At 41.5% G+C, this 20,259-nt stretch overlaps 1 protein-coding gene across 7 annotated transcripts in view; it reads left to right on the top strand.

Annotated features, from left to right (window-relative positions):
* The window catches only part of Mipep (mitochondrial intermediate peptidase), a 125,998-nt gene that overhangs the window by 57,520 nt on the left and 48,219 nt on the right, over window positions 1–20,259 (top strand). For 3 of the 7 annotated variants that reach the window (XM_074043742.1, XM_074043741.1, XM_074043740.1), the window contains 2 exons: window positions 12,318–12,392; window positions 15,282–15,401. The exons of 1 other annotated variant lie outside the window; for it this stretch is intronic. In XM_074043742.1, the coding sequence (XP_073899843.1) occupies window positions 12,318–12,392; window positions 15,282–15,401 (195 nt within the window). Of the gene's footprint in view, window positions 1–10,610; window positions 10,673–12,317; window positions 12,393–15,281; window positions 15,402–15,951; window positions 19,513–20,259 lie in introns of those variants that run through there. 3 more of the 7 variants (XR_012436292.1, XR_012436291.1, XM_074043744.1) reach the window with 3 other exon arrangements.

The following is a 20,259-nucleotide window of genomic DNA, read 5'->3' as shown; positions in this document are numbered from 1 at the left end:
AAGTGAAATAACTGTTTTCAAAAGATCAGTACTTTATAGCGTCATATTTGTCAAGGGCAAGTTTTACTGTCAAATGTATTTATGTGAAATTTATAAGAAGCTTTCAGTCTTGAGATCTCTCTGGATTATCAAATTCCAGAGAAGAGGTCGAGATCTGTTCTCAGAGCTATGCGAATGTGCCATACCATCGAGTATCTCTCTCTTCCTGCTGGAAGCCCAAAGAAGAATTAGGAAACACATGTTTGTGTGTGCTTTACCTCAATTCTGGCCTCATTTTATTTTCCTACTCCCATTTTCCCTTATCTCTAGCCTCTTCCATCTATTATATGTATACTACTCACCTACTTGAATACTTAGTTATATTTGTTGTATTTTTACTACCACTGCTGGTTCTTTTTTTTTTGGTGTGGGGGGGTGGATTTTGTTGGAGTGTTAACAGAACAAATTTACATGGAGATCTTGTTAGAGCGTTAACAAGACAAGTTTTACGTGGGAATGGTTCTGTCATCAAGTGGCAATATGCCTTGATTTCAGGATCACATTTTGAGGGGTTCATAAATAAATTGAAAACTTCAGCTATAATAAGTCCTGGTGGAGTAGCTCAAGTGGTAGAGGGACTCCCTTGCAAGCATGAAGCCCTGAGTTCAAACCTTAAAAGACAAAAGAAAAAAAACTAAAAACAAAAACAAACTTCAGCTGTACACGTGAAGCTACAGTTACCACATATGTTACAGCCTCATCTCTTTGTGGTTTCCTTCTTTCCAAGGCAGAGAACGATGTTTTATCTTTGTTTTTTTCACTCATGATACTTGTTAAAAAGCAGTCAGCAAATTTGATTCTAAGGGGCCAATTGCACTGGGGTTTTATAGTAGGGGAGAGATCTGCTTGATTCCATAGGAGAAGGAAATGTGGAATTTACAGCCAAGGGGCAGGGTAGGGGAGGTCAGGGGTAAAAGAGAATTCTTTGTGGGAAAGGCCTGTGTGTTTGGACATCACCAGGGTATTTGGGCTCATGAGGAAGTAGCTGGTAGGTTACCAAGGGTGGTTGAGGAGGGGAGTCTATCGGAATTGACTGCTGGTGTCTGGAGATGGTTTGGTCCCTGATGGTTTATGGGTTGGCAGCCTGGTCCTCATGGGGGAGTGTTGGGGTGGTAGAACCTTAAGAGGGGGTTAGGTCATTTGGAGTGCCTCGCTCAGTAGAGATTAGTATAGGTTTTGAGGGGCCCTGTTAGCCCCTGTGGGAGTGGATGGTTACAAAGAGAGCGAGATTGGACACTGAGCATCCTGCTGCCCAAGCTTCCTCCATCGGGACACTGTCTACCATGAGGCCACACAAACCTGTTTTCTTTTTGAAATACCCAACCATAGGGTTTGTTTGTTTGTTTGTTTGTTTGTTTTGGTCCATGGGGCCTTGTGCTTGCTAGATAGGTGTTCTACCACTTGAGTTCACTCCACCAGCCCTTTTTGCTTTGGTTATTTATTTTTATTTTAATTGGTACTGGAGCTTGACTTGGGGTCTCATGCTTGCTAGGCAGGCATTCTACCACTTGAGCCACTCCATCAGCCGTGCTTTTTTTTTTTTTTTTTTTTGTGGTACTACGACTTGCACTCAGGGCCTCCACCTTGAGCTGCTCCATCAGTCCTTTTTTGTGATGGGCTTTTTCGAGATAGGGTCTCAGACTGTTTGCCCAGGCTGGCTTCAAACCACAATCCTGATCTCTGCCTCCTGAATAGTTGAGATTACAAGCCTGAGCCACTGGCGCCCCTCCCTGCTTTGGTTACTTTTGAGATAGCATCTTGCTTTATGCCCAGGAGGGCCTGGACCTTGATCCTCCTGTTTATGCTTCCTGAGTAGCTGGGATGGCAGGCATGTGCCACCTTCTCCCAAACATTGTTTGAGATGGGGGCCTTGCAAATTTGTTGCCTGAGCTAACCTTGAACCACCATCCTCCTGATCTTCGCTTTCTGAGTAGCTGGGATTATAGGTGTTAGCAGGATTCTTCTACAACTGGACAATGCTTAAATGAACACCAAAGCCCAAAAGTCAGGGCTGAGTTGAGAAGAGTAGGATGGAGCCTCACTAGAGTTTGGTGAAAGAGAAAATTGTTATTCTTCCCAAGGTGCCTAGAACAGAACCTTATATTAGGAATTTATTGACTGAATAGGTGAGTGATTGGTTGGTACTTTCAGCATATTTACATTTTTGCATTTTACAATTTCCTTTGAAAGTAAATATGTGCATATCTGACCCTCATTCATGTTTGTTGACTATTTGATATTATTTAGGTTAAGGAGCAGAAACCTCACAAATGAACTTAAGATGACTAACATTTGCATCATTATAATTAGTACAGTTTGATACTTTAATCAAAAGATTAAACCCTAGAGGAAGTAGGGGCTTTAACCCTATCATTTGGTTCCTTGAGCCTGTAGGAACTGAAATAATAATTTAAAAAGTCTTTTTTCAATAGTGTATTTTAAAATAACAAGGGTCTACTAGAATGTAAGTTCCTTGGGAACTGGGATTTTTGTCTGTTTTGTTCACTCGTTTACCAACTCTACCAGTCCCATAAAGGGCAGTCAAGTCAGCAAATATTTGTTGAGTGACTGTCTTTGGCTAAAACCCACTGGCTCCAGTTCTCATGGCCGTCTGCTTGGCAGAATTCAAACAGGCTGCCTAGTCATAGACGCTGAAGCATTGCACACTATCTTCATAGTCTTTAATCAACTGTAATTCCGGACTTAAAGGGGGTAGTTCACACTTCAAAAGGCTTTGTTGCCTTTGATTTTTTTTTTTCTTCCTTTCTCTGGAAGCTAAAAGCCTCAATAGTATTACTTATGAAAATCTGAACTGTTGGAATTTTTCCATGCACTGAGGATGTAGAGAGCTCAGAGAGCATAGTGCCTACCTAGCTGCTGGAAAAGGAATGTGTAATTTCATCTCTTCCTCGGAGGATTGAGGTCACAGGGCATTGTAGTGTCTGAATCCAAAGAGATACAGACAAGCATCCCTGAGGCAGAGGACAGGGTAAGAAGATAACAGGTAACATTCTAACAGATTGTTGACCTGGCCTTCAGCATGGGATAATTGAGGGCCTGATATGGGGGAGGGGGCGATGTGAATTTGCTCCTGGTCGTTTTTCTTTGGGCCTCTGATGGGTGCTCTTGAGAATTATAGGGAGCTGGGGAAGAGATCAGGCCTGTGGAGATGCAGGAGCAGCTTGGAGACCTGACTCACTGTGCAAAGACAGAAGCAGACTTGGGGACTTTAAAAGAGCTAACAACTGAAATAGCAGACAGAAATTTAAATAGCACTCATAGGAGATCACAGAAAAGATGAGTAACATGAGGACAGACAGGGAGGAGAGATGTGAACTATGAGAGACATGAAATACAAGAAACAGCTGAGGAATGAAGAATGACCCCAACTGAAAGACCAAGGGGAAAAGGAGTAGAGGAGAAACCAGACAGATCATCCAAGAAGTTTGGGACAGTATCAAACAATGCGACATATAAGCAGTTCCAAAAAGGAGAAGAGATAACAAAGTAGAAGAAATATTCGAACAGGTGATAGCTGAGAATTTGCCAAAAATAATACAAAAATCAAACCAGAGATGCAAGAAGCTTCAAGAAACCAAGCAGAATAAATCACAGACAGACATGCCTGTATATGATGAACTGTAGAAACTGTTGAAAAGCACTGGTAGAAATCCATGTAGGCATCCAGATTGAAAAAGATACCACAGACACAGGTAGGAATTACAGTCAGCGTCTCACCAGAAGCTGTGTAATTCTCAGCTATCAGGTATGCAGCATGAAATGTATTTGACTAAAACAGCATCAGAAGGGGACCTTTTGTAGTTAGCACCAGGATTTTCTAAGCATGCACTAGAACTTGAGATGAAGAACTAGCTCATTTTTGATAACTACTCATACTTAGCGGTGAGAAAAATATTTTCTTTTTTTTTTTTCATTTTTCTTTTATTATTCATATGTGCATACAAGGCTTGGTTTATTTCTCCCCCCTGCCCCCACCCCCTCCCTTACCACCCACTCCACCCCCTCCCGCTCCCCCCCTCAATACCCAGCAGAAACTATTTTGCCCTTATCTCTAATTTTGTTGTAGAGAGAGTATAAGCAATAATAGGAAGGAACAAGGGGTTTTGCTGGTTGAGATAAGGATAGCTATACAGGGCATTGACTCACATTGATTTCCTGTGCATGGGTGTTACCTTCTAGGTTAATTCTTTTTAATCTAACCTTTTCTCTAGTTCCTGGTCCCCTTGAGAAAAATATTTTCAAAAAGTGAGTGGGCGACCAAGTTTTGTGGCACATTCTGAAATATCGAATATGGACTGATAACTACTCAACTAAATATAGTTTTCAGGATTTTTTTGTAAAAACCTTAATCACCAGGTTGGTGATTAATTTTCTGAAACTGGGTAATTTGAGGAGGCATATGTGGCTATTTTATTAATGTAAAGAAATACAGGAAACTATGAAAATGCCTTATTTAGAACTTTATTGTAATTTGTTAAAAAGAAAATACTGCTTAGCTGTCATTCCTGCCTCTTAAGAACTTGTAAATCCAAAACAGAGCCCTTTTATAGAATATGTAGATGAAACAGTAAAATGTAAGTGTGGAAGTCAAATGATTTGTTGCATTACACAGGTCAGTAGTAATAGTAAATATCAGTAATTACCAATTGTTCAGCATCCATTCTTTACTAAAACTGACACACTAGATTTTTAAAATGTGTTGTCCCATTTGCTTCTCACCCAGTCCTGTGTAAAGAAAGTGTTAACAGTTTATAGATGAGGAGAGTATGGTTTGGTCAGCATAGTACTCCATGCCATACCGCTAAGCTGGTAAGTGGTGGGGGTAGGATGCAAATGGCTCCAAAACCTCTGCTCTTTTCTTTGCTACAGTGAATCACTCCCAGGGTGGGAGCTTGCCATTCAAGCAGCTGATGGTTTCAGGGCAGCCCAAGCTCTCGGTTCCATTCTATAGGTCTAAGAAGGTCAGAGAATGGATGGTGTCTCTGGACTAGTTGGATGTGGGTAGCACTGTTCAGTGGTCAGGAGGGAAGGTGAACGCTGGCAGGCCTGGCGGAGCTCGGCACCCTCACATGGTCATTCTTGACTGTATCTCGTTCATGGCAGCTTTATCCTTGACTCCTTTTGCTCCTAATATACCTGAGCATCCTCTTCAATCTGTGACAGGTATGGCAGTGTCCAGATCTGAAGAAAAACTAAGAAATTATGTGTTGTGGATTGAGAGATCAGTGGGAGAAGAATTTTCTGTCTTGGAAATCATGGAGCTTGTAGAATCTTGGTAGAACATACAGCTGATTGTGTGTGATGAAGTCATTTTTAATGCCACAGACTGGTAAATTTTCATTTTAATGCAATGTGATTCAAGAGTCAGGTGTTCTAACTGCATTTTCTTTTATAAATACTTGTTCATTACCTATCATTTTAGCACTGTGTTCATTCCGTTTCCTTGCCTCGCAGTAATGTGAGATTCCTGAGTTTAGGAGACAAAAATAGGAAACATACGCACTTTTCTGTAGATAGAGCAGCTTTGGGAATTACAGCCAAATTGAATTATTTCAGTGTTGGTTTTCATGACTTTTATTTACAGAAGAAAATCTTGATCAGGAAACATTTACTCTAATTTGAAGTTTAAGATTTAACTTCTAAATATTGTGTATTTAATAATAACTTTTAAAAATCTTTTCTTAATCTTTTTAAAATTATTATTGTACTGGGGGTGTAACAAATTTTTACCTGTAACTTAAAAAGGAAGTCTGGTGTTTTAAAATTTCCATTGTTCTTTTATTTAAAAAGGAAGTACTTGGTAGGTGAATAAATGTATAACAATTTCAAGAGATGAAATATGTTTATGCATTCCAATTGACTTAACAGTCACTAGATATTTTAAAAAATAATTTTGCTGTTTATACTGCATATAATATAAATGTTATTATTAAGATGTGGCTTGCTGGGTTCATGATCTGTCCTCTGAATTAGTGTACTAGAATTGTATCTCCTGCTTATGTGGTTCTTTATATTTTAGGAAATGTTCTTCGCATTCATTATAATGTATATGGTGTAGTATAGCAGTCTTTGGATATATAATTTTTTTTGTATTTTAAAATAATTATCAATTCATAGAAGGTTGCAAAGAATAATCTAGAGAGGCCCCATGACCACTTTACTAATTTCCTTTGATGGTATCATTTCTTTAGTAACCCACAGGTTTTGTGTGTGTGTGTGTGTGTGTGTGTGTGTGTGTGTGTGTGTGTGTGTGTGTGTGTGTGTTTGAAGAAAAGATTTATTAGGACAACATTGAAAGGGGAAAGAATGGTGGGCAGTGTGCAAAGGAGCAGAGTGCTAAGGCAATATTGAGAGCTGGTTTTACACTTTAGGTTAGGCCACTATTGACTGGCTAGGACATTAATACAGCAAGCACCAATGGTGAAAAGTAGTAAAATAGATACTAGAGGTCCCAAGAAGGGGAGAAGTCAGGATAACCGTGATGAGAGCCATCCTTGGGTGGCTCACTCTGAAGTTGAGAGGTCTGGTTGATTAGTTTATGAATGTTAGTTTGAACTTGTCCTCATCTATTAACCCCAAAGCAGCTGTCTTCCCCAAGCATAGCACAGGTTTCCCTTTGAGTGGCAATGACATATCTAAAACCCTTTTGTTCTGTAGGACCACAACTACTAAGAAAGTGAATTTTACACTATAAGTCCATGAGTATTTGGGCTATGGTGTATAGAGCACCGGCTACCTATAATGACAGGATTTTGTAGATGATGAGGAAAAAATAATTCATCCCATTCTTGTCCTATGCCTATGTCATTTTGAATAGCCCTCCTGTTGTTAAGAGATTGTGAATTCCGAACATAGGGAGGGGCATCTGGATTTTTTCTGAAGTTACAGGATTAGCGGGTAATAGACTAGTTTTTGTCCATTGGAAGGTAGATGGGCCTGGGCTTTAGAGTTGGGGAACTTTGCTTATGAACCATTTCTTTCCATTGGTTCAAAATAGTTACTTTGGAAGGATTGGCGCAAATGAGTCCATTTGGGATCTGAAAACTTCTCCTCTTGTCTCAGCAGTTCTCTGAACTGTTTGTCTCTGAATGGTCCCTCATTGCCAGGATAAACTTCATCCCGATAGGTCTTTCCTCATTGTTAGCATGTCCCATTTGGTCTGATCTGATTAGGTACTGTAGGAGATGTGACAGACTGGACTCGTGGGAGTCAATGCCAGTAAGACCCTTTTTGGCCAAATCTAAGCAACAAAGAGGTTTAATCTGGGTTTACCTGGACCCAGTAAGTTTAATTTTGCCTGTTGTTTAGGCGAAGTTCTAGTATCTCATAAATAATGTTGCTCTAGTTGTTACTGTTAGAAGCTGTACTTCTGCACAATGTTAATAGACAACATTTACAAAGTTTTACAAGGAAAATACAAAACAAAACCTAACTGAAGCAAGCATTCTAAATCTAACCCATTTGACAGTTAAGTACTTGCTAGAGTCATTTTTCATGGGTTTGTTTGCAATGTTCCAGAAGGATTAAAACTGTAATAACAAAAGACTTAGCATCATCACGGTTAGAATATTGAAAAACAGTTTAGCCACTGACAGGCCTATTAGCTAATTTTTTTTAATTTATATTTTGAAATAATTATTACAAAATTTTGAATTTAGACTTTTTTTTGTGTGTGGTACTGAGTTTGAACTCAAGCCTTCACGCTTGCAAAGCAGGCGCTCTACCACTTGAGCCATACCTCCAGTCCATTTTGCTTGGGTTATTTGGAGATGAGGGGTCTTGCAAACTGTTTCCCCTCCTGGCCTCAGATTGTATCCTCCCTATCTCAGCCTCCCAGGTAGCTAGCTAGGATTGATTATAGGCGTCAGCCACTGGTGTCTGGCATTGAACAAAAATTTTTTGATAAAATACTCTTTAATAGTTACTTTGTATTTCAACGAAGACTCAGGAAGCTATGTTGCATACAACATACAACCAATGAACAAACAGTGGGGAGTTTGCAGGGGGGGGCTCTAGAGGCTGAAGAGGGTGGAACCAATTAAAGGGACTCACCTAAACTGATAGTCTGGGGAACAAGATGAGACAAATGGGAGACTTGAGAACCTGTATCACAAAAAGGAAAAAAAGAGTCTGAGAAGAGTCCAAGACTTTCCCTCAGGCAGAGGGTGGAGCTGTAGCTGTAAAGTTTGTCTGGGAAGCTTTTTAGAGGAAAGAGGATCTGTTGTAGGACACCATGAGGAAGGAAGAAATGGAGGGCAGCTGGGTAGAGGACCACACACCACTGCTGTGCATTCTGCTGCTGACACCATGTAGTTTTGAATATGTAATTTTTACATAATTTTTGATGCACCATTTTCAGTTGTCCCTGTCCTTGCACACACTTTCTCTTCACATCTTTGGCATTACTGCAAACCTAATAAGGAAAGGATTAAGTCTCACTGAGTTTGTCGTGGGGCATTTTCTGTTGTAAGAAAAATGATCTTTTCTATCAAAATATTTGTTATCTTCTTAGATTACTTAAAGATTCCTCAGGTCGCCATCTTAGGTGACTTGCATGTTTAAAGGGCCCTTGCTTCTTCTGGATTCCTGTACAACTCCATTGCCCGCCAAACTGCATGTCCTAACCCATCCCCCAAGCCTTTCAGCCAAGCAGGAAAGACTGTGAACCTTTGACCTGGACAAATCCCAGGTGAGGGGCAGGTACGACTGCATCAGGGATGTAAGGAGGAGCCACTGTCAGCCATTTTGTGCTTGCATGCTTGCTTAGCTGGAATGGGCACATGCTTGCACGCTCTTGATCAAGAGAAACTGCCTTGTCAAGATTTTCTGTCTCTTGTGTGTCTGTTTTCAGCACCGGAGGGTCTTTAATTCCAACACTGTGGAGGTTTGGATCTTGAGGATACTGGCCTGTAGATGAATGGAAAGGGGGATTTGGAGCCTGGCTGTCTGAGCTAAGACTTGGGGTCCCCGTGATTGTGAATCAAGCAGGGAACTGAGCCTTCCACAGAGGCCTGACCACAGCTGTGGCAGGAAGCTGGCCTGCCTGTCCTCCCCCCATTCCCTATTGCTCTCTCCCACCTCAGCAGGGCACCTTTTCCCGGCCCTTCTACTCCCTCCCTCTGTCTACCTTTAGCACCTTTCTGACCTGCATCTGTAGGCAGGCACCTGGGTTGTTCCCAAGTATACTATGCCATCCCTGTATTGCCTGGTGGACCTTTCTCCACGGCACCCTCCACAGCTTGTCTCATCTCCTTAACCTCGGTACAGCTCCCTCCCCACTGCTTCCTGTCTGAGCTCAAGAAGGGCTCTTGTCTCAAAAGGATCCTTCTGGGACCCTCCCGCCCTCCCTTCTACCTAAGCTACCCTTTCTCCAGTTGTCTATGCAGTTCCTTTTCCTGCCTTCTCAGGAGCCTATCTTGTGTTCTCCTGATCGCTTCTTTCTTTCTTCTTGAGGTTGTTACATGCCAGTGTCAAAAGTATTGCAAGCTGGTCTTGAGGATCCTTGCCTTCACGGGCCAGGCAGCTGAATGATGAGCCAAAGCCAGTATATAAAAAATAAGATTTATTAGAGAGAAAGGAAAAGCTATAGCTAGAGAAGTACAGTGGATCCCAGAAGCCAGTAGCTCTCTGCTTCAGGTGAAGGCTGGGGTTTTTATGGACATTTTAACTCTGGTTTGGGGGGGGGTTGCTTCTCATTGGTCATGCATTTCACCTACTTTCTTAGGTGAACTGGTATAAGTTAGCACCTTTATTGGGGGAAAGGAACAATCTTGAGAGTATTTTGCTCATCAGCCCTGTGGCAGATCTGTCAGACCCTGTATCTTTCTTTAGGGTGCAGGCCTCCATCTCTTTAGGATGCAGGAATGATAGTGCTGTGTGGGGGTGGGGGGTGGGTGGGATACTCACTCATCTGCCTTAGGTCTCCAGACCCAACAAGGTTTTGTCCCCTCTGCAACCTTCCCTATCAACATTTTTTCCTTAAAGCAGTTTAAGCATTTCCTAACAAAACAAATTTCTCTACCTTTACCTTCCCACTGCTGCCCTCTTCTGTGAACCTCTCAGGTACTTCCAGAGCCCAGTGAGGGAGGTCTGTATTTCTGCTCACCTCTCCCCACTCTCTTGGGCTCCTCCCTCCAACATTGTGGATGCTTGCTAGAGTATTAAGCCTGGTTGCTAACGGTAGCCTTCTAAGGGGTTTTTTCTGACCCACCTCTGCCTTCCTCCTATCCTGTATCTACTTTGCTGCCAAGGGAATTTTAAAACTTCCCGCACCTTCCCTTAGAGTGGAGCCCGAGGGTAGAGCCAGGGTCCTTGCCTGGTCCAGCTTCTCCTCCTGGGCTTTTTCCCTGCCCTGTGCTCTTCCCACCTTTGCCAGCAGCCTTGCTCTCTTCTGCCCATTCTTGTCACTTCTACTGTTTGTTCCTTCTGCTTGAAATGCATGTGTCTTTCTTCCTCCATCCCACCCAGCTTCTGTGTCTTAATTAAGGTTTGTTAATTATGCACATCTTCCTCTTACCTGGTCTCACCATGTCCTATACCACTTCTGCTAGGCACTCTTGGCAGTGATTGAAATCAGCGCTTACATGGAGAATGCTGGCTGGGAAGCTCTTGGGTAGGTGCCCTGTCTGCCCGTCACCACTTTGGTCCCTGGTGCCCAACAGTGAGGGCTTATATAGTAATTTTCATATTTGTTAGTTAAACGAGAAGATATCATTCTTCCATGTACACTTGTAATGTGAAAGTAAAGCTATTAAAATGTTACGAAGCGTGAGCATCTCAAATCCTGTCAGCAGAAGCTGTAATATAAAGCAACATTGAAATAAACCCAATGATTTTGCTGCAAGCAAGGCAGATGTGACTTAATCTTGTGTTAAAAAAAAAAAATCCCATTTGAGAACAGTTTTCTTTCCTATGAGTGCTTCAGTGTCAGAAAGTCCTGGACCTTTACCCTGTACCAGAATTTACACTGCATGGTATATTGCGGTCTGTGTTGCAATTTTAAAATCACCTCTTCTCTTGGGTTTTCTTTATTTCCTTCCCTCCTTCCCTCCCTCCCTTCCTTCCCTCCCTTCCTTCTTCTTTCTTGCCATTTCCTCCCTTTCTTTTTCCTTCTTTTTTTCTTTCCTTTCTCCTTCCTTTTTCTTTCTTTAACACAGGGTCTTGCTTTGTAGTACAAGCTGACCTGGAGCTCATTACATAGTCCAGGTTAGCCCTGGACTTACAATCCTCCTGCCTCATTTTTCCATGGGCTGAGATTACAGGAGTGATTCACCACTCCTGGTTTGATTTGCTTTTCTTATAGGTAAATGGAGAGAAAACATTTTTGCAGTTTTTGTGTCTGAGTTGTCACCAAATCCTATTATAGTCAGTCACTTCTCAGCAATCCTTACCGAAGGGCTAGTATATATGCCAGGCCCTGTGCGGGGGCCTGGAGATGTAAAAAGAAGTGACTGTTTCTCTCCTAGAATGTGAGCCCATCTTCTAACTCATGGCTGGTAATTTACATAAGTGGACTATTGAGTTCCTGCCACTGGTCTATTGTATAATGTGTTTTCTCTTCAAGAGGGGCTTTTAGCTTAATCTATATTATAAGTAGAGTTGTATAAACTGGTAGGTTTCTTCAATGAATGTCGATGTTAATGATTTTAAAGATCGATTGTTACCAAGAAGAGGCGTGTATTCTAGTATTTGGCCTAATTAGCCTTGTAGAGAATGCTTGAAATCATGAAGGGACATTGTAGAATGTCCCCACTCTATATTTAGTCAGCTTGGAAAAAAAGAACCTGTGGTGCCCTCCCACGCACGTTTGTCAGGATGTCAGTTCAGCTTTAATACTGGCTGGCTCCGAGGATTACCACTCACTTCTTGACATCTTAATCTTTTAGGCCTACCAGCGGTTATTGTGTGGGCTTAAAAGCCAAGAAAGCACTTGAGCAGATCCTCACTGGAAACAAAGGGACAGAAGAAGTACCTGCTTTGGGTTTTAAATAGATTTTAAAGATCAGCATCGATTTGACCTATAATCCTGTTTTTCTTGAGTACAAACCCTCATTTGACAGCTACCACTTTTTTAGTGGAATGTTTTCATGTTGTCTTGTCAACTAAAATATTTGAAAGTTATTATTTTTAAACTGTAATGAGGCTCTATTACTTATTTCCATTTGATGTTATTTTTAAGTTTCCTGACTCACATGGATATATGGTGCAGTGGCTTATTAAGCACTGTGCTCACATACATCTTCTTTTATTTTATCAAGCGCCTGCCAAGGCACATGGTGTCTCGCCTCTGTGAGTCCAAGAAGGTTTGTGCTGCCGCCGACATGCAGCTTCAGGTAGGTGTCTGGCTCCATGCTGGTCCTTCAGCGACACTCTCCCACTTAAAGGCACAACCTTAAGTTCTTACCAGCACTGCACAGTCATGTCACAGTTACACTGCTGGAACACCTTTCATCTGAGTTCAAAGAACTTGACCAAAATTGGCTCATTCCACCTTCACGCTGTCCTTACAAGGTGTGTCAATCAGGGAAATCAAAGCCTACAAGGTGTACAGAGCTTCCAAAATCAGACATTTCAGCAACCAAATTAGGGCTCAAATGCAATCACACACATTCCTATTCATTGTGTATCTTTTTAAAAAGATTCGTGATCTTACATGTGAAGTTTAAACAGTAATTACAGTTAGTTTTAGATAATATTCACAACCATTTTCTCAGGCTTCCAGATAAAGACAAAAATTTTGTTAGTCCTCTGGACGGCAGATGTGCATGATCCCAGATGTTTGGATTGTTGTAATTCCTGAGACAGTTTATGGGATTCATATTCTTTCTCAGATCTTGACAGTCTCGTCACCATGGTCTGAATTCTCACCTTTCATCTTAAGCAGTTCACACTTTATAGTGACCCAGTTACCTATTAAAAGAGGGAAACCACTCTTTTACTGATTTATAATTTTGTAAAATTGAGTCCCTAGTAAGGAATGAGCTCTAATTTTGTTGTACCTTAAACTAGGTATTTCAGGACTAGGACTAGGTTATAGCTCAGTGGTAGAGCATACATGGGGTCTTGGGTGTAGTCCCGAGCACCACTGACTTATTCAGTGAGGAAAAGCAAAACCATGAGTTTACATTGGATTTGCACTATTCAGTGGATTACTTTTTAAAAGTTAATATTACTTGGCAAAAGATAATACTACTTTTTGGTTTTTGAGACAGCATATCACTATGTAGTCCAGACTGGCCTTGAACTTGCAATCCTCCTGTCTCTGCCTCCCAAATACTAGGATTACAGAGGTGTACCACCTCACCCATGGTGCAAGTCTTTTGATTTTGCTTATATGAATAGTAGAAGGACCTCTCGTTTAGAAGTCTGTGTTGGGATTTCTTTTTAGACAATTATTCCAATGATCTTTTAAAATGGGAAACTATCCTTTCCTTTCTTCCACCCTCCAGGACCAAGAAGCCCGAGAGCAATCTAGTGCTTTCATATCATGCTTGTCCAGTGGAGACAAGTGAGGGTGGAAAGGAAGTGAATTGCTTCCGCTTTCTAAAAACGGTGTTTGAGGAATTGTAAATTTTGGGGGACTTTTTTTGGGTTTTTTTGGGTTTTGTGGTACTGAGGGTTGAACTTGGCTTTGCATTTTCAAGGCAAGTGCTTTACTGCTGTGAGTCACTCCCCCAGCCCTTTGTGCATTTGTTATTTTTGAAATTGGGTCTTGAGTTTATTCCCAGGCCAACCTGGACTGCAATTCTCCAATTTGTGCTTCCTAGGTAGCTGGGATGACAAGTGTGTACCACCTTACCCTGCTTTTATTGGTTGAGATAGAGTCTTTTGGACTTCTTGGTCCCAATAATGCATAACCCACTGAATGGGTAAATAGGCTGATGGCACCTAGAATTGTTTAGTCCATCAGCAGATAAGCATGAAATAAATGTACATTTATTTTTGCTGTTTGTATAATTCAAAAAAGTTGTTCTATGTTTACATCCTTTTTAAAGGGCACAAGTGACGAAATGAAAGTCTTGAATTCCACTTGTTTATAAACTGTTTATAGTTCAGGTTAGAATAAAAAGTTTCACTTTCTAATAATTAGAATATAAGAGAGACACAGGAATAGTTTTGGCTTCTCTGACTACCCTTATGCATTGTTACTCATTATAGAATATAGAATTGAAAGGTGTATGTATTTAGCTGTGTGTTTAGATTACCAGTTTAGAGGAACACAATATTTATATTGAGGAAATGTCTGTATTTTTCTTGGGAAGGTCTAAACTTGACTTTATAATTTAGAACCATAATTCTATACCTAGAGCCAGAGGTAATTTAAATTCTGTCTTTTATCTAGACTAATCCTCCCTTCTTTCAAGTCTGCAGCTGTACATTCTCTGCAGATGCGATTTGGGAATCAGGGAGATGCATATCAGTCATAGCTGCTTCTCAAAGTTCTGCCTTTAAGCAAGCATTTTACTTTGTTGTGTCAGGTAAATTCCAGTCCATGCTAGCATTCAGGCAAATGTGGCACCAAGCACTTTGTCTTTACTTTGGATTTTCCATGCGAAACTTAGTTCTCAGTATTTTGTAAATAAAAATACTCTGTCCTCTGACTGTGATTTGGTGGCCTCTGTCCTGTGTTCAGAGGTGAGGGATCCTTTCTCCTGGTCCCCTAGTTGAGCAGAATTTTTCTTCACACAGGCCTGGGGGCTGATGGGCCTCATCCCAAACTCTGTAGTGGCTGAGTGGGAATTCTTTGTCACAGCATTACTCCCCAGACATTAGGCTGCTGTTTCCTTTTCCTCTTTTACCCCACCCACTTACTGTCTTTTTCCTCTAGTCACAAAGCCAGGATTCCAACTATTTCACATCTCACGGAAGATATATCTGGATTCCAGGAAGAAAGCAAAAAGGATTTGTTAGATATAGGGGGTCACAAATTGTAACTACTTTTTCATATTTCTTATTAAACATATATTGTCTAAATTCCATTTTTGTGGCCACAGATTTAACCTGCTGCATTGTACATAATAAGAGTACTTTATGTTAATGTTCAGAATTCTATAATATCCTTAGTCGTGAAAGGTTGAGGCATGATCTCCACATTTATATTTGTTGTGTTTTCATCTGTAATTTGTCATTGTTATTCTGGTGTACCCAGGATATCTTTGGTGGCCCACATCGTCCATAGGAGAGTGGACACCAAAATTGAATAAGTGCTTTCTTCTGCCTAGGTCTTCTATGCCACCCTGGATCAGATATACCACGGCAGGCATCCCCTGAGGAAGTCCACCACAGACATTCTCAAGGAGACACAGGAGCAGTTCTATGGTTTACCCTACGTCCCCAACACTGTGAGTGCAACATCGCCCCTGCTATATGCTGTTGAATGACTGCTGCATCTCTGGGTTGCAGTTACCTTGCCCTTGGAGGACTTGGATTTCCTAAATCACTGTGGAGGTTTCACATAGGGCACATGCTAGGATTGCCTGGCTCATTTCACCCACTCAGGTCCTTGTTTTCCTTCCTCTAATGGAGTCTTTCTAGATTCCTGGAAAGTAGTGGTTAAAAAGTCCTTCAGAGTTAGTCAGTGTTCTTCCTTTTAGTTTCTCTTTGGTGATACTAGGGTTTGAACTCAGGGCCTTATGTTTTCTAGGCAGACGTTTTGCCACGTGAGCCACTACAACCCTAGTTGTTTTTTTTTTTTTTAAATAATGAGAAAAATACTGATAGAAGATGAACATGATTACCAGTCTCTAATGTTTTTATTTTTATTAGTATTTTTTTGTTTTAGTGATTCTAGGGTTTGAACTCAGGACCTTGCCCAGGCTAGGTAGGTGCTCTGTCACTTGAGTTGTGTCTCCAGCCCCCCCCCCCTTTTTTTTTTTTTTTTTCACTTTTCAGATATGGTCTCATTTTTACCCTGGGCCATCCTCAGACTGCAGTCCTCCTACTTATGCCTCTTATGTAGTTGGGATTACAGGTATGCATTCCTAGCTTATTTGTTGATATGGGTTCTCACTAACTTTTTGCCTGGGCTGGCCTTGTACCTTGGTCCTCCTGTCTCTACCTCCTGAGTAGCTGGAATTATATATTACACACATATGTTACCACATCCATTCTTCAGTGCCTAATGATTTTAATTGCAAAGAGAATTAACATTTGTTGAGTACCTTATATTGTCCTAAGGATTGTAACAGATGCTTCATACCTTATTTAATGCCCTGTCAGGACAGAGAGCAGGCGTATTGTTACCTTTCATTGAGTTCTAGGTGCCAGACTCTCCTACTTGCTTTGGGGAAAGATGTCCAACATATCATCAAACCAGCTGTCTGTTTTAGTTAATATTTAGGGCTCATATTGAGATAATTTAGGTAGTAAGCGATTGTGCTAGAATACAGCGCCAACTCAGACTATGTTCACTACTCCCTCGTTCCTGCAGGGAAGCTGCACTGCTGGTGCAGGGAGTGGTGTGACTAGCTCCTGCCTTCCCAGAACTCTCAGCTGCAAGCCAGGGAAGCCTAAGCCGAACTGGCCAGGGTGGATCTGGCTGCAGCTAAGCCTGATCCAAGTCTCCAGTTGCATCGATGGAAATGTTTCTCTGTCCAGTTCTCAGCTGTTTTTCTCTGCAATCCTTTCATTTTTGGGCAGCCTCCATAGCTAGGCCATATGATGGCTACAGCTGGGTCCAGGTTCGTCCTTTCTGCTTTGTCAGTACAATAATAAGTTCGTGTAAAAGTGTCCTGTAAATTGTAAAATGCCAGTTAGTTTCTTCGCTACAGGAGTGAACAGTGAAACACGTGTGCTGGAGGTTAAGTTGATGTTAAGCTATAACTGTCCTCTGAATTGTTAGTCCATAACATTTACACATGCATAGGAGCTGTTCATGCTTACCAAACAAGCAAGGGGCATTTTCCCATCAGTACATCTGGCCGGTAGTTTGTGAGCATCTGAAAAGCTGAGTCATCTGCAGATGCAGAATGTTGCTCACACTAGATAGTTCTCCTGCCCTGGGTCCCTCGAGCATGCTAAGCATGCTAAGTGTGACATCTGCCACTGACCTGCTCCCAGCCCTAAATGCCTGTTTTTGATCTCACATATAGTTTATTGTTTTAATACTGTGAACTACTGAGCTCTTGATTCTGTGTGCTAGTGAAAATTTGTAGGAATAGAAACAATTTACCCAGAGAATAAATACTAATAACCATTCCCTGTTGGATATACGAAAATAAGCTAGGTATGGTGGCTCAAGCCTGTTATTCTGGTTACGGTGGAAGGTAGAGATTGGGAGGATCACAGTTTGAGGCCAGCCCAGGCAAGTAGTTCATGAAACTGCATATCAACAGTAAAAGGTAGGCATGGTGGTTCAGCTAGGCAGAGTAGGCAGAGGAGCCTATAGTAGGCAGAGGTAGGAGGATCACAGTCTGAGTCTAGCTCTAGGCAAAACAAAAGATCTTATCTCAAAAGCGAACGAAAGCAAAAAGGGATGAGGTATGGATCAAGTGATAGAGCACAAGGCCCTGAGTTCAAACCTCAGTACCACCAAATAAATAAATGGAATAAGATATGAAAATGTGTTCATCAAAAAACATTTTAAAATAGTGAAAAAAAACTATATAGTGAAACATATCTCAACATGTGTTTTCCTAATTTTTTTTAATTGAGGTAAAAACATGAAATTTCCATCATGGAAAGAATATATTTAGAAGAACTTGAACATAGACGTGGACGTGCACTAATCCCTTTAAAATTACCTGTACTGACCAAGGAATGATGTTTACACCCACACTGGACTGCCATTTTATTCTGACAAGTTTGTCAAAATGTAAGCCAGTTGAAAACAACAAACGCTGGCAAGGTGTGAGCCACAGGCTCTTTGGGCCCCTAGGCGGGAGACAGATGGGCACAGCCACTCTAAGGAGCAGTCTGGCCTTATCTATGGAAGCTGGATGCGCTCACACCTGTGCCCAGCAACACAGTTCCTATATTTGGCATAGGGCCAGGTTATACTTTTCTACCCAGATGTACATTCTGTACCAGCAGTAAAAATAGGAGGGTTTAAAACAGTTTGTAAATGGTTACAAAGAAAGATGAGGGAGGATTCTGGACAAAATGAGCACAGGGAAACAGAGAAATAATTTTTGGCATATTCACAAACTAGAATACTATACAGAAGGGGAAACTGAAGAACACGGATGGTGAACCCGACTGGCAGAAGGTAAAGTAAAAAATAAGGTTCTTAAGAATCAAGTAGAACTTCATAGAAAGGTCAAAATCGTGTACAACTAAGCAGTGCACTGACCTAGGTGCACGTGAAGAACAAGAAGGGGGTGACAAAGGAAAGTGAGGGAGTTGAAGTGCCGGTTGACACCCTGGCCAAGGAAGGGCCGTGGGAATCTCAGCCACCTCTGCTTCTTAAATGATGAGTGGATAAGTGCTTGGAGACTTTGTCCATCCACTCCACTGGCAGAAACGCAGTCTTTGTGTACAGAAGTCTTCCCACGTGCTAAAAGATGGTTTGGGCTGCAGAGTGGATGTGAGGAGACCTGTTGGAGGTGGTCAGCGCCTTGACACAGCTGACAGTGGTGTGACATGGGGAAGACAGGTCACGGCGGACCATGACATGGTGCAGGAAACCAAGGCAGGGCTGTGTGGGCATTTCAGGGTGCCAAGCAGGAGCAAGGGGTAAATTCAAGGCTTTTACCATCTGTGTGGGGTAGAAGATGACTGTTGTGACTTGATAGTGTCCCCTATTAAACTTATCTCCAAAAATTGTTTCTCTCAAATGAATAATTTTATTCTACCAAGTGAAACAATGAGAAAAGGAAACTGGAAACAGAATTTCGAGAGCATCCTAGAGTGTTCTTCTGTCTCTGCTCCTTCTCTCCATTTAGAGTGCAGTATTTGTTGTTCTGTTTTTGTATTAATGACCATTTCGTTCCCCAGGAATCTTTGATTTCTCGGTGGCTATGCGTCTCTCCTATACATGAACGTGTCATCATAATGTTTGGGGACACTGACTTCTCAACTCACAACTCATGCTCACTGTCCTGTGGCTTTCAAGTTGCTTAAGGCTAAGATGAAAGCGCTATTTCAGGAAACCAGTTATGCATATGTGGATATTTAGACATTGTGCTTGTTAGAACAAGAAGAGAGCAAGGACATTCACTCCACTGTGTATCCAGCAGCAGTCTTGTTACAGGGATGCAGTGTGTTAACACCACGGTTGTCCCTGGTGTCTTATGTCAGGCAAGTGAGCATGTATATAATCTGTACTCTGCTTGCCAGTATGTCTCTCCCAGTAGATTTAGGCTGAAGGCTGGCTGGGGAAACAGCAGGTAGACCGGATAAGCTGCCATTTGCTACCAGAGACTTACTTGCATTAAGTCTAGTGATATACAAATGATGTGTGTATTTCACATTAGGTATATATAGCTTTCTATCTAAAAAGCAGCTGCACTAAATTTAGTCAGAAACATGACTAAAAAACATGGTTTTGTTATTTAGTATAAAGAAAACTACATTATTTGTAAATCCCAATTTATATATTTACACATTAATTCCTTTCTGTTTATACTATCATAGATAATATGTACAAAGTATTTTTAATAATTGATATATGTTTTTATGTTATTTTTGTTAAGTGCCTACTGTGTACTGTACATGGTCCACGTAAGGAGAGGTACCAGATCCTTGCCCTCATGGGTCTCATGTCAGGTGTGGCTTGTTTTTAGATGTCTATGTCTGGCTGCCCCATCAGACATTTCATTATTAAACATACAATATTTCTTGAACCCATCAAATTGCTCTGAGTTGTGAGCAGATGGGTTGAACCTAAAAGCTGAGAAGATTGGGACATTCTGTTGTGTAAGGCACCAGGCATCTGCATGCTTGTACCCCTGTCCACAAAGTGACCTGCACCTGTTCGTACAGGTGTCATAGAAGATGGCATTCCCCGGGCACACTACCCGCTGGACACTGGGAGGTTGAAGAAAAGAAAAAGGAAGGCTGCGCAGAATTGGAGAGTGGCTTAGAGGTTCAGCTGGGTCGTCAGACAGACCTAATGTTGGGTGCTCATAGGTTGAGGTGGTGACAAATGTGAAGGCACACCCACTGGGCAATCTGGGGGCCCAGGATGACAGTCAGGTGCTTTGTGGGGTGCAGAGATCATAGTTTGGTTTGACTCTAAAATATCTAGGTGTTGGAAATGAA

Source organism: Castor canadensis, chromosome 10 (genome assembly GCF_047511655.1).
Source record: "Castor canadensis chromosome 10, mCasCan1.hap1v2, whole genome shotgun sequence".
Lineage (NCBI taxonomy): Eukaryota > Metazoa > Chordata > Mammalia > Rodentia > Castoridae > Castor > Castor canadensis.
This window is presented reverse-complemented; position numbering and strand designations above follow the sequence as displayed.